The 12,399-nt window shown below is 45.1% G+C and overlaps 1 protein-coding gene across 2 annotated transcripts in view; it reads left to right on the top strand.

The window, feature by feature from the left end:
* Positions 1–12,399, top strand: part of nfatc3a (nuclear factor of activated T cells 3a) — a 66,910-nt gene that overhangs the window by 33,868 nt on the left and 20,643 nt on the right. For both annotated transcript variants that reach the window (XM_084476248.1, XM_084476249.1), the window contains exons 4-6: positions 4,241–4,440; positions 5,674–5,846; positions 6,716–6,856. In XM_084476248.1, the coding sequence (XP_084332374.1) occupies positions 4,241–4,440; positions 5,674–5,846; positions 6,716–6,856 (514 nt within the window). The remainder of the gene's footprint in view (positions 1–4,240; positions 4,441–5,673; positions 5,847–6,715; positions 6,857–12,399) is intronic.

Genomic DNA, 12,399 nt, shown 5'->3' with positions numbered 1-12,399 from the left:
TGCCTGTGTGTTTGTGTGTGTTTGTGTGTGTGTGTGTGTGTGTGTGTGTGTGTGTGTGTGTGTCAATGTGTGTTTATGTATGCATGTCTGTGTTAGTTTATGTGTATTAGTGCATTTGTTTATGTGTGTACAGGCCACCTTCTCAGCCAGGTCAGTAGTACTACGCATGTGTACATGTTTACATCCACAGTTGGGCATCTGCATGGTCCAACGAATGGGTCCACAACCCAAAGCTATGTTTTCACCAGATAGAAGCGGCTTCAATGCACTGACCCACCAGTATTTAGGATGACACAGCTTGAAAACCAATCAAAATAACCAAAAAACATGTGATCACTTGGCCAGCGTTGGGTTGTCTAACGGAGGGAACTAAATATATATTTGGAGACCGCACGGTGAAATGTTTGAGGTAGTAGACTTGTCTGTGTGTGGCAGGATGAGTGAATTAGCCCATGCTCTGTGTAACGTCTCCCGCTGACCCGTGGCGACGATTCAGCCACGGAGGCCCCCCCTTCTCCACGCCTCGCTAATCACGTTGGCCTGCCAGTGGTTTATTTGATTTAGACAACAGGAGAGAAACGCTCCTGTTCCGCTGAGGGTGTGAGGTGCTGGAGCTAGCGCTGTTGCGCCGGAAGATAGCACGTAGCGCCGGAGCTAGCACTGTAGCTAGCTAGAGCTAGCACACAGTGCTAGAACCAGCACATTAGCATTGGGGCTAGCACACAGTGCTGGAGATAGCTGTAGCACTGGAGCTAACACTGTATACAGTGTTAGCTCCAGTGCTACAGCTATCTCAATGGAGCTAGCACGTAGCACTGGGGCTAGCACCTAGTGTGAGGGAGAGGGATAGAGCTGGGTGAAGAGTAGGAGGTAGAGAGAGATAATTAGATGTAGAGAGAGTGAGAGAAAGCAAGAGTTGGAGATAGAAAGAGGGATAGAGAGAGATGGATTTGGAGGCGGAGAGAGATGTTTTGAGGGCCAAAGAGAGAAAGTCAAACCGATAGAGAATTAAAGAAATAAGTATTTGAAGGGAGGAGAAGAGAGATACTAAAATCCAGAGTTGGAGGAAGAGGATGTTCAATACATGGTGACAAAAATGAATGTCAATTAAGATTCAAGGGTAATAGTGATCGATGGCCCCTTTCTTTGTCCCATGAACTATTGATCTTAGTCTGTGTGTTTCAAGATTTATGTATGTTTTACTGCTCTACTAAGCTTCTATAACCAATTATTTTCCGTTTCTGTTACTCTTGTGAGCTTTCCACGTCTGGTTGTCCCCTACAGAAACACACATACACACACGCACACGCACACACATTCCCACAGACACTGTTAACTGACTTTATGCTGTCTGGAACACACGTGTGTTTTGAATAAACACTGCTCCACAACTCCACACATGCTGTAATTTATGGTTATACACTCTCTCGCTCTCTCACTCTCTCGCACACAGACACACGCACACATTGTAATGCAGCCAGCGCAGCTACGGGACAAATTCAAGCACACAGTCTGCGTGTGTGTGTGTGTGTGTGTGTGTGTTTACCATCTTCCCCAGCATGTATACCATGCAACAATAAAGCAATCAGCCGCCTCTATCACTGACGGGCCATGTTGCCATGATGCTCCCTTTGAAACCTGAATAATGATGTCATTCCCAGACCAAAGCACCCGTTCAGACCAGGAAGAGCAGTTAACAGCCAGAGCTAATGCCAAGATCCGCACTTTCATGTGGTTTGTAGGACTTCATGTGGGTTTTAAGGATGAACCCAAAGAGGTTTTTATCACGGCCTCACACTGATCTTGGGAATGACTTCCTTCCGCATCCATTTAATGTGGCGGATGGTTTCAACCCAGTGACCGGGTTTGTTCACGTTTGAGGTTAAGGTTAAGGTTCCTGGTTGAGATAGGAAAGGACAGTTTCTGTCAAACTAGGCCACTGATGACAAGCAGCAATTCCATCCCAAAGATGATGTGATGTGTGTGTGTGTGTGTGTGTGTGTGTGTGTGTTTGTATGACTCTGTGAACATAGAGTCATACAAATACGTCCTTTAAGCCTCTTAGGGTTAAGGAGAAGTGTCTTGCAGGGGGCTCGGAACTCTAAGATCTCAGATCCTGAAATACACACACACACACCTTTATTCCTAGCTCTTACACAATGCTAACCTCGTATAGATTAATTTTGGGTTTTGCCACCATTGGATGGGCATAAGGGTTTGGCAAGGCAAAACAATACACTGTAAACAAAATATTTTCATGCTGCTCTGCTTGACCTCCCAGGCCGCCATACTTTCCCCTCCTTCCTAAACGGTGGACTGTTTGCATAGCGGTTATAGAGGAAGGATAAGGCTATGCAAGAATGAGCTCAGCCTACCAGTAAATCCATTGGCACTGCGTCTCAGGTGCACACACCCCCTCCATGCCACCATAGCACAGTACTTCTATTTATTCGCCGCCTGAAAGTGGAGGAAAGCTTAATAATATCTCTGCAATATGAACCAGCTTGGGCCAAATAATTGGTTTCAGAGAAAGTCAATGTTTTGAAACCAAGCACACTCGGCTGATGCCCTGCATGCTGTTTTCCTCCCCAGGTGCACGTGTTTCCAGGGCCCTAATTGGGACCAATTTACAGCCTTTTTATATTTAAGCTGCTTTTGGGGATGTCAATTGACAAAAAACATATGTACAGCTACTTCCCCTTGCTTCCACCTCGCTCTCGGCTGTACCAAACATTGACACAGGGCTGCGTGACGCAATATTTACCAGAAGAGGGGCTTCGGCGGCTAACTGCGGCTAAGCCTGAGGTTTTTCTGTTTCCTGGGGTGAAACGTAAATGAAAGGCCCAGTGAGCCCTGCCATCCCCCCCCCCCCCACCTCCTCTGGCCTCCCCCCTCCTCCTCCATGACTTAGGGGGGATGGCGTTGTGTGACTGCTAGGGTGAGGGTGGGAGAGCACGTTGGTGGGTTTGGAGGGAGGTTGCCATCCTGCCACCACACACACCGCCAAGCATAACATTCCAACACTGGCAGGATTGTGTAGGCCGCGTGTTTGTTCTGTCACTTGGAGCTAGAGTGGGGTTGTGCTCCCGTAAACCCTCTGGCCTGCCCCTCCCTTTCCCAGGCCCTTCCCCTCACCTGCCTGCCTGCCCGGCTGGCTGGCAGCAGAGGAGGAGGTGGAGGAGGCCAACGTTTTAGATCCAGCGGGCCGCTGCCAACACCGGTGCTGCTCAGTGGCCATGTTGGCTCTGACTCCTCAGCTGGAACTGAGGGCCTGCCGACAGTTTTATTGGCAGTTTAATGTCTTTTCCTTTTGTATTTATTTTTTTGGGGTATTTTTTTGTGTTTTTATTTATAAACCACAGCGTCCCCCTTAAAATGTACCCTGGGGGCTTTTGGAATATGTTGAAGGACATTCCAATAAAAAAATGGCACGTGATCCATTTTTGGTTTTTTTCGTAGACCACACCAGGCTAAAATCATGCAACTTCTCTTGCACGATTTTTTTTCCACCTCTGGTCTGTCTTAGTTAGTTTTTTCCCCGGTTCTTTTTCTCTCTTGTGTCTGACCAACACGGGTCCTGCTTCCAGTCATGGGAGCTTTGCGGTAGCTCGCTTGCGCTCCAGAAACCCAGACCTTGGAAAAGACGGCTGCAGCCAGGATTCCAGGTCCTCTGCAGCTGCAAGTATTTGGGATGTGATTGTTCCGAGTAAAGGGTCCCGTGCTAATTCAAAAGGTGTGACAGTGGAACAAATGATAAGGCCTCCGCAGTGGAGTCCCTGATGGATATCCAACGGCCTCGCCAATAATACCCCCGCACAGCCTGACATTTAGGCTCCCTCCAAAAACACTGTTCCCTCACAAAGTGGTGGAAATGTGGGCATACTCATCAAGCTGACCCTGGGTATTCACAGCTGTTTCCCTCCCTCTGTCTCATTCGCTCGCTCGCTTTGTTTGTATGTGTGTGTCTCCCTCTCTCTCTGTGAGTCTGACTCTCTGTCTCTCTCTTTCTCCTTTTCTCTCTCTTTCTTTATCCATTTAGATCCATTAAAAAAATCTGTACTTTTGGCAACTTTTCTGCACGTATTTCAAAAAATATTCTTCAATATCTTATTTGTTTGCACGATCAATCATTGTATTTTCTATTTTCCATTATCTTTAGCTGAGCACTGACACCATAACAGAAACAATTTCCACTGGGTTCAAAAAGTAATCTGAGTCTCTCCCTCCCTCTCTCCCTCAGCTCATGGGCTACAGCGAGAAGCCCATCAACTTGCAGATGTTCATCGGCACGGCGGACGACCGCTACCTACGGCCGCATGCCTTCTACCAGGTGCACCGGATCACCGGCAAGACGGTGGCCACAGCCAGCCAGGAGATCGTCATCACCAGCACCAAAGTCCTGGAGATCCCCCTCCTCCCGGAGAACAACATGACGGCCAGGTACGGTGCAACAACACCCATGGACTACGACGGGGCCTCGCGACCGTATGGTTCTGTCTGCTGCTAAGGACAGAGTCTGGAGACAAATCCACACTAGTCTTAAGGCCAGTGTGGGATGAATGAGCTCCAAGTGAGACAAGCGTCTCAAAACGAGATGAGAATGAGATGAGAAGATGAAAATGAGCTTCAAAAACAAGACAGAGGGAGCTTGTCACTTCACCCCGATATGAGTCCATGGTGGAAGCTGTGATGGAAAATGATGCCGGGCTATGCAGCTCTCTTGCCTTGTAGGTCTCCTTGGCCGCCTCATTCGAAGATTTATCGTGTACTAAATGTTTCTTATGTTGTGTTCAGCTGTATGCAGCTGCTCTTGTAAAGAACGACGATGATGATTTTAATCTGAATGAAATAAAGTTTCAAAAAATAGAATAAAGAAAGATACAGGACGAAAGGTAGAGGTCACCTCAGTATAGAAGGGTATAGAAGGGTCTTGTGGTGCCAATACGACAAGGGCTTTATGAGCAAGGCAGGGAGCCTATGTAAAATAAGATAAGATGTGCTTCATTCATCCCAGACGGGTGATACTGCTGTCACAGCAGAAAGTACAGGACAGCAGGACAATTAAAAAGATATATACTATATATATACTTAGAAAAGAAAACTAAAAAATACAGAAAGGAGTAGAAATGCAGGTGCAATTAAAAGAAGGAAACAGTTGAGGTTGACATTATTGACAGTTTTTGCTACATAAGTGAAACTAATAATAATGATACATTATAACAATAATTAATAATAATAATTAATCGTTTCAATAATGGAGCGTACACTGTGTTCCATGTCAGGATTGTACAGATTGTTAATTGAAATCAATAGCCGGCAACGAAAGTGGGCAGAAACTGTTTGGGGTTTTGCACAATTGACAAAACAGCAGTGTATATTTCAATACTCATGTTGAATACGCTCATCTGGATGGTCTTATTGCTCATAGCTCTGGTTTTCCTTGAAGCTGGAATTCACAGGAAGGGATTTCATAACGATTTTCACCTTCACAGCGGCCCTAAATCGTGTTCACAGCCTAATTCACCCCTCATTGCCGATCCCTACTGAGCTGTGGTTGGCTTTTTATCACTCCCGAGCCCTCACTACTTAAGCGTTTCTTCTAGCCCTGCCAGTGGTGGAGGTGCCGTGGTGTGGCGCTCACAGTTTGGCTCTCTGTTTTTCTTTACCGCACAGTATCGACTGCGCCGGCATCCTCAAGCTCCGCAACTCGGACATCGAGCTGCGGAAGGGGGAGACGGACATCGGCAGGAAGAACACGCGGGTCCGGGTGGTGTTCCGGGTGCACATCCCCCAGCCCAACGGCAAGGTGCTGTCGCTGCAGGCCTCCTCCATCCCCGTGGAGTGCTGTGAGTGTCCGGTACCTCTGCAGACTCACACACACACACACACACACACACACACACACACACACACACACACACACACACACACACATACACACATACACAGATACACAGATAAACAACTACACCAGCATGCACACACACACACACACACACACACACATTCGTTCCCACACCAGACAAACTCTAGGAGGTACATGAGCAGGCTCCAGGGAGTACTAAAGATAAAGACTTTTATACTCCTGGTTAATACCCAGAAAAATACAAATACAGATTAAAATGTTATTATTTGTTTAAATATAATTGTTGTTGTTCATTAAAGACCAGAAATAGAAGTTGACCTACACATCTGCTCCTATTATTTAATCCCTGCTACACCACTACAATATTAAAATACAGTAGGTGACAAATTATGCCAAGTATTAGTATTAGTTCAATGGTAATAGCACAGTATTATTTCAAAAGAAAACAACTTGTGGTTTGGTCTTTCTAAATGTGTAATGGGGCTGTGGTGGGGCTACAGATGAGCAAAGTGGTTAGGACACTGCTTCAGAACCAGAATCAGAATCAGTAAGTGTAACAGATTTTAGTGTAACAAGGAATTTTATATGCAAAAATAAATATGAAAAACAGAAAGATTTACAACAAGAAACAATATAACAAACAATATAATATATGAATTAACAAACAGAACAAGACAAAACCACACATGACACAAACCGATAAAAAGCAGTAGACTACCCAGTGTGCCGTGCTAAGGCTTTGGTGCAATGTGCATCAAGATAAACGAATACCAACCACCAGCAGTCGACTTCACTGAGCACCATGAGGCGTGTTCCCTCCTAACGCTGCGTCGTGATCTCCTCCCTCAGCCCAGCGCTCGGCTCAGGAGCTGCCCCAGGTGGAGAAGTCCAGCCGGACCAGCTGCCTGGTCAGCGGGGGAGAGGAGATGGTCATCACCGGCTCCAACTTCTTCCCCGAGTCAAAGGTCATCTTCCTGGAGAAGGGCCCTGGTAAGACTTATCTCCTCGCAGCGCCGCGCCACCCATCGCAGACCAGCGCACATATATAAAGAGAGAGAGGAGTGAACATTGTATTTAAACTGGGGAAACAATTATTTATATCGAGAGGAGATATGCAATTAATATGGAGAGACTAAATCTTGTTTATATAGAGAGGCAAACTATTAATTATATAGAGAAGGGAAATATTATTTAGGTAAAGAGAGGGAGATATTTAAATAGAGAGGCAAATAATTATTGATATGGAGAGCCAAAATATGATTGATATCATAGAGAGGTAAATTATTTGTAAGATGGAGAGAGGGGAAATATTATTTTGATAAATAGAGGGTAGATATTTATGTAGAGAGCCAAAAAAATAATTAATATCATAGAGAGGGAAAATATTGTTTATATTATAAAGAGGCAAACTATTATTGATATAGAGAGGGAAAATATAATTTCAATGGCTGCTGTCTAATATAAATACTAATTGCCCAGTGAATATAAAATAATAGTAATAAATATGGCCAAATAAAGGATATATATAAAATACATATAAAAGGAGGTATTTCTATTCACTGCTCAGTTTGGAGTCTAGTAAAATGCTTCCTGTTGTGGAATGCTGCTTGATTTAATTTAGTGAAGCATAATTTCCCTCTGTTTTGGATTTAAAGTTTTGGTAACAGAATCAAACATCCCTCTTTAGTTTTCAGCATCCAAGTATATGTCATAATATTCTCATTGCATGCAAGTCACTTTCCCTTCCCTTGTTGTCTTTATTACTTATTTTGTACGTCTTTGTAAAGAGCCATAGCATCTCAACACCAAAACCATTATTGAATGATGGTTCAAGTATTCCCCATCTCTGTACAGCACAGTACACTGTGGGAGCCTTTCAATGACTTGTGAAACGGGTGATGCTAAGGAAATGTGGTTTCAATGGAACTTCAGACCATAATCCGATGCAGGGTGATGAGTTTCTCCTGTTTCTCTTTTGTCTGACATTTTAACAAACAGTAGACCCATTGGATTTCAAATTGAAACTCTCTGAATACTTAAAATACTCTTCAAAGCCCGATGTTGAGAATCCATCACAGAGTGCCTTATTACTAACCATGTTCAAAGCTTTCACCACATGGCACATTTACGTTTCACGTTTTTACACAACCTTACTAAATATTTATTTGGAACTACAATATTTCAGAAAGAGCCCGGTGTATATATATATATATACATATAAATATATATATATATATATATTTATTTATTTATTTATATATATATATAATTTTTTTCTTTACAATTAAAATAACTAGTTGGTTCAGAATGCATGGGAATTGGCCCTTCATACTTAACACGGACACCATGGCAATGGTTTAAATTGCCAGAATTCTTCTCATTTTTTATTTGGATTCATCATATTCAGGAATGGGCTGTTAAATATTTTTCTGTTTGACAATGAACATAATTGTTCTTTGAGAGCAACATATTTTGTGTTGTGTTGTGTAGCGGGTTTCCAATCCCTGTTCATGTGTGCTGGCTGAACAGACCTAGCTGGGTGCATTGTCTCAACAAGTACACTGGGCCTCCCCAGGGCCATTTCACACTCCCCCAGGATTTACAGCTCCCAATAATGCAGTCTGTCCAGTGTTTATTACACAAAGAGGGAAATGCTAAACGGTATGAGCTGGGATTCACCTTAAAAAGCACTGTGTATTTGTATTATGTACCTGACTTTTACAAACAAAATACGTCAGTCCTTTGTGATTGGGAAGCCATTTGTTGCCTTCAAATAATAGCAATTATTATGCTCAATAAATAAATAGTACCATTTGAAAGCTGTAAGGTGTCTCAGCTGGGGGCAGCTTCAGGATGTCTAGGCTGGCTTTGTCTACAGACAGAGATGCTAACACTGTTAGCAAAAAGTGGGTCACTAGGCTCACTTCATTTTGGCTCAGACACCAATTTAGTCTCTTAATATTTGTCTTTGCTTCAAGCAGGACACCTAATTTCTCATTTGGGGTGACATCATTTTGTTTTGGATTCATAAAAGTTAACTCTAGTAATAGCTAACGATTTTTTTCAAAACAGTATTGTACAACTGGAGGCCGAACACAAAGTTCAGAAATCCCTTCACGAGCTGCTTTCCGGAGCGTAGATGTTCCCCCCCGTGTGGCACGGGACTCCGTCGTAAAACACGTGTGGAGACGAGTCTCTGCCTGGGTGGAAAACGCTCATAGGCGAATGACATGTGCCGAGCCAGTCCCTGCTTGCCGAGGGTTTCCTCATCATGCAGAACGGCACCGTCGTGTTCACACAAGGCATGAAGCCGTGGGACCGAGGCACCTTCCCCCGTCGCTATTCTTTGTTGAGAGAAGAACACCGAAGACCTGCAGGAATGTTCTTTGAAAGTTCTTTGAAGAGCACGAGGTGAACCATGGCACAGGAAGGCTTGCTTCTTAAGCAGAGCCATACCCGGTGGTCAGGGCCTTTGAGAGTCTGTCGGAAAAATATAGGGCCCCCGTGGTTAGTGGGGGGGGGGGGGGAACAAGAGGGCACGCATTGTGCATGAAGGTAGTATAGATTGTGACGAGGGAAGGAGAGGAAGAAGAAGTGAAGGAGAGAACAGGGGAGTGTGGCGGTGCTCTTGGTTCTTTCTCGTGGCCTCATCTGGGCTGCTGAGCTGCACAACAGCACTGATTGGGGTGAGCACAAGATGAAAGAATAGGAGGAAGAGACGAGAGCCAATGAGCGCAATGAGTAAATCTTTCCATGTTTTACGAACAGAGGGACAACAACGGTGGAATCATGGGAAATGTGTTGTGTGTGGAGTGCACAGATTCTAAATGAAGGGTTGTGGCTAAAACGGTTCCACTATGTATTGGAAGAGGAATCATGACAGTTGTCTTGAAGTACGATCACATGTTTCACTATTTACTGGAATAGGAATCGTACCAGTTGTCCTTAAGCAAGATCCAATTGTACACCATGTACTGAAATAGGAATCATGACAGTTGTCCTGAAATAAGATCAAATGTTTCAGTGTGTATCAGACTAGGAATTGTGACAGTTGTCTTCATCTAAGATCCGATGTCATTAGGGATACTGCACATGCAGTCGGTGCACGTGTGCATTGCTTTACTATAATGAGTTTTGCTATTAATATTCTATGAAAGTCCACATAAAAATTAATCCAAACACACCATAGTTCATTTTCAAAAGTAGATTCAACAGAAAGTTATGTAGAATAGGGCTTTCCTGTCTCCCATAGTTTTAGGGTAGAATATCTCCATTTCCCTGTTTGAGAGAAAAATAAAAAAATCCCAACTCCAGTCCAGAAGAAGTGGTTTGGCATGAGAGTTAAAGTGTAATAGAGGTGAAGCAGACGATCCCTGAGACGACCCTCTCCTTGGTCACACAGTGGGCTGTTTATCGTCTGCTGTTGTCCCAGAGCCCGACCACACATAGACCACAAACTCCAGCCGCAATTACCCACCAACCTTGTGTTTTTATTCCCCTGCAGGCCCAAAACCTACAATGTTGTTGCATTTTGTGGGCTAAAAATTGGAAAGATAAATGGAGAATATGAAAATTGTAGTAAAAAAAAAGAACTCAAAATAAGCGCTGTGATGCGATTAAGTATTTAAACTTCACGCAAGTTTATACAAACGGAGCTGGTTTCCGAAAAAACCCTAAACACTGCCAGCCTGGAGCAGTGTCCGCTGTCTTCTCTGTCTACTTGTTAATCAGTGTTGTTGCTACACATCCAGTACAAACATTTTCAAGCCACAAGTTATGCTAACACACAGCAGATATTGTTTGTTTTTCTTCCATCTGCCAACACAATATACGTCTTCTCTTTCCCCCCTCCCTCCCTCTCCATGCGTCTGCCTGTCTTGTGCAGGGTGTAGGCCACCCTCACTGCCCCCCCCCCCTCCCCTAGCATGATGTTCCTGTTAGGGCCTGTTGCTCTGGCCGCACGCGTGGGAGCCTCGCGCCTGCGTGTCTGCTCAGAGCAAACGTAATGGCGTAACAACGCAGCCGCCATCAGCCCGAGAGCCTCCCGGGGTCGCTGGCTTGACAGTGAGGATATAAGTACTGACTGTCAACCCCCAGCCCCAGAGCTCCCTGTCCTCACAATGCGCACAATAGATGCCTAATGGGGGCAGGATTACTGGGAAGATCAGCTGTAGCACGAGATCAGGGGACGTAAACACCATACTAAAACAATGACGTCATCGTAAAGTTGTAGAGTAGACTAGGTTAGAGGAGGGTATAGGAGAGTAGAGGGGAGTAGAGGAGAGTACAAGATCAGTGTAGAGTAGAGTAGACAGGGCCCTGTCCCAATTCTCCCCCTTCCCCTAGATTTGAGCCCTAACCCTAGATTTTGCGCGTTCCCACGAAGGGGTAGGGTGGTCCAATACTTAGGGGAAGGGGGAGTGCTATTTTTCCCTTAAAATCAACCCTTGAACACAAGCCAGCTCGGGAGCTGACTTGCAGCTAAGGGCACTCAAAGCAAGTGTCTTGTTAAGGGGAGAGAAAAGGGACTGGGCCTAGGTTAGAGGAGAGAAGAGGAGAGAAGACAAGGATAGAGTAGAGTAGAGTAGAGTAGGGTAGAGCAGAGGAGGGTACTGTAGAATTGGGTAGGGCAGAGGAGGGTAGAGTAGAATTGGATAGATTAGGGTAGAGTAGAGTAGAGGAGGGTAGAATAAAGTAGAGTAGAGTAGAGTAGAGGAGGGTAGAATAGAATACGGAAGGGTAGAGTAGAGAAGGGTAGAGTAGAATAGGGTAGACCCGTGGATTTAATGAAACAAGGAGTCGCCTGTGTGTGTACGTGTGCACGCGTGTGTGTCTGTGTGTGTGTGTGTGTGCACACACATGCGTGTGTGTGTGTGTGTGTGTGCCCGCACGTGGTGTGTTTAAAAGGCATGTGAGGCCTTTCTTAGTGGACAGCAAAGGCCGAAGCGGCGCAGGTGCGTGGACCTCGGCGAGCCACGTCAGCAGCGTGAAGGAAATAAAACTGCGTGTTGGCGTTTTAAACACTGACGCACTCACAGCACAGCACAGCACATCACAGCTGAGGCTGTGTGGGGGAGCGAGGCCTCGTGAGAGTCCATACCCTGGACGGTATCCGCTGAAGAGCTTGACTTCTGCCCACTTGTCCTGACCACACTTAGAGAGCCGCGGGAGCGGTTTTCCCAATGCGCTCTCCTCTCCCCCCAATTGTCTCTCTCTCTTTCTCTCTCTCTCTCTCTCTCTCTCTCTCTCTCGCTCTCTCTCTCTCTCTCTCTCTCTCGCTCTCTCTCTCTCTCTCTCTCTCTCTCTCTCTCATCCCTCCCGGCCGCTGCCATTGCGATGTCTGGCCAGATAATTAGATCAGTAGGAAAAGTGGAAAATCAAAGGAAGTCTCCTCGCCAAAGATCTGGCAGTGGTCGGAAGCCGTTTTAAAACAAATAGGATTATTCCACTGGCTTCTCTGCATCGTTCTTTCCAAGCGAAACAAAAAAAGTTTAATGAGAATGATGAAGACTTGTGATTGCTGTTTAATCGTT

Source organism: Micromesistius poutassou (assembly GCF_964030765.1).
Source record: "Micromesistius poutassou genome assembly, chromosome: 12".
NCBI lineage: Eukaryota > Metazoa > Chordata > Actinopteri > Gadiformes > Gadidae > Micromesistius > Micromesistius poutassou.
This window is presented reverse-complemented; position numbering and strand designations above follow the sequence as displayed.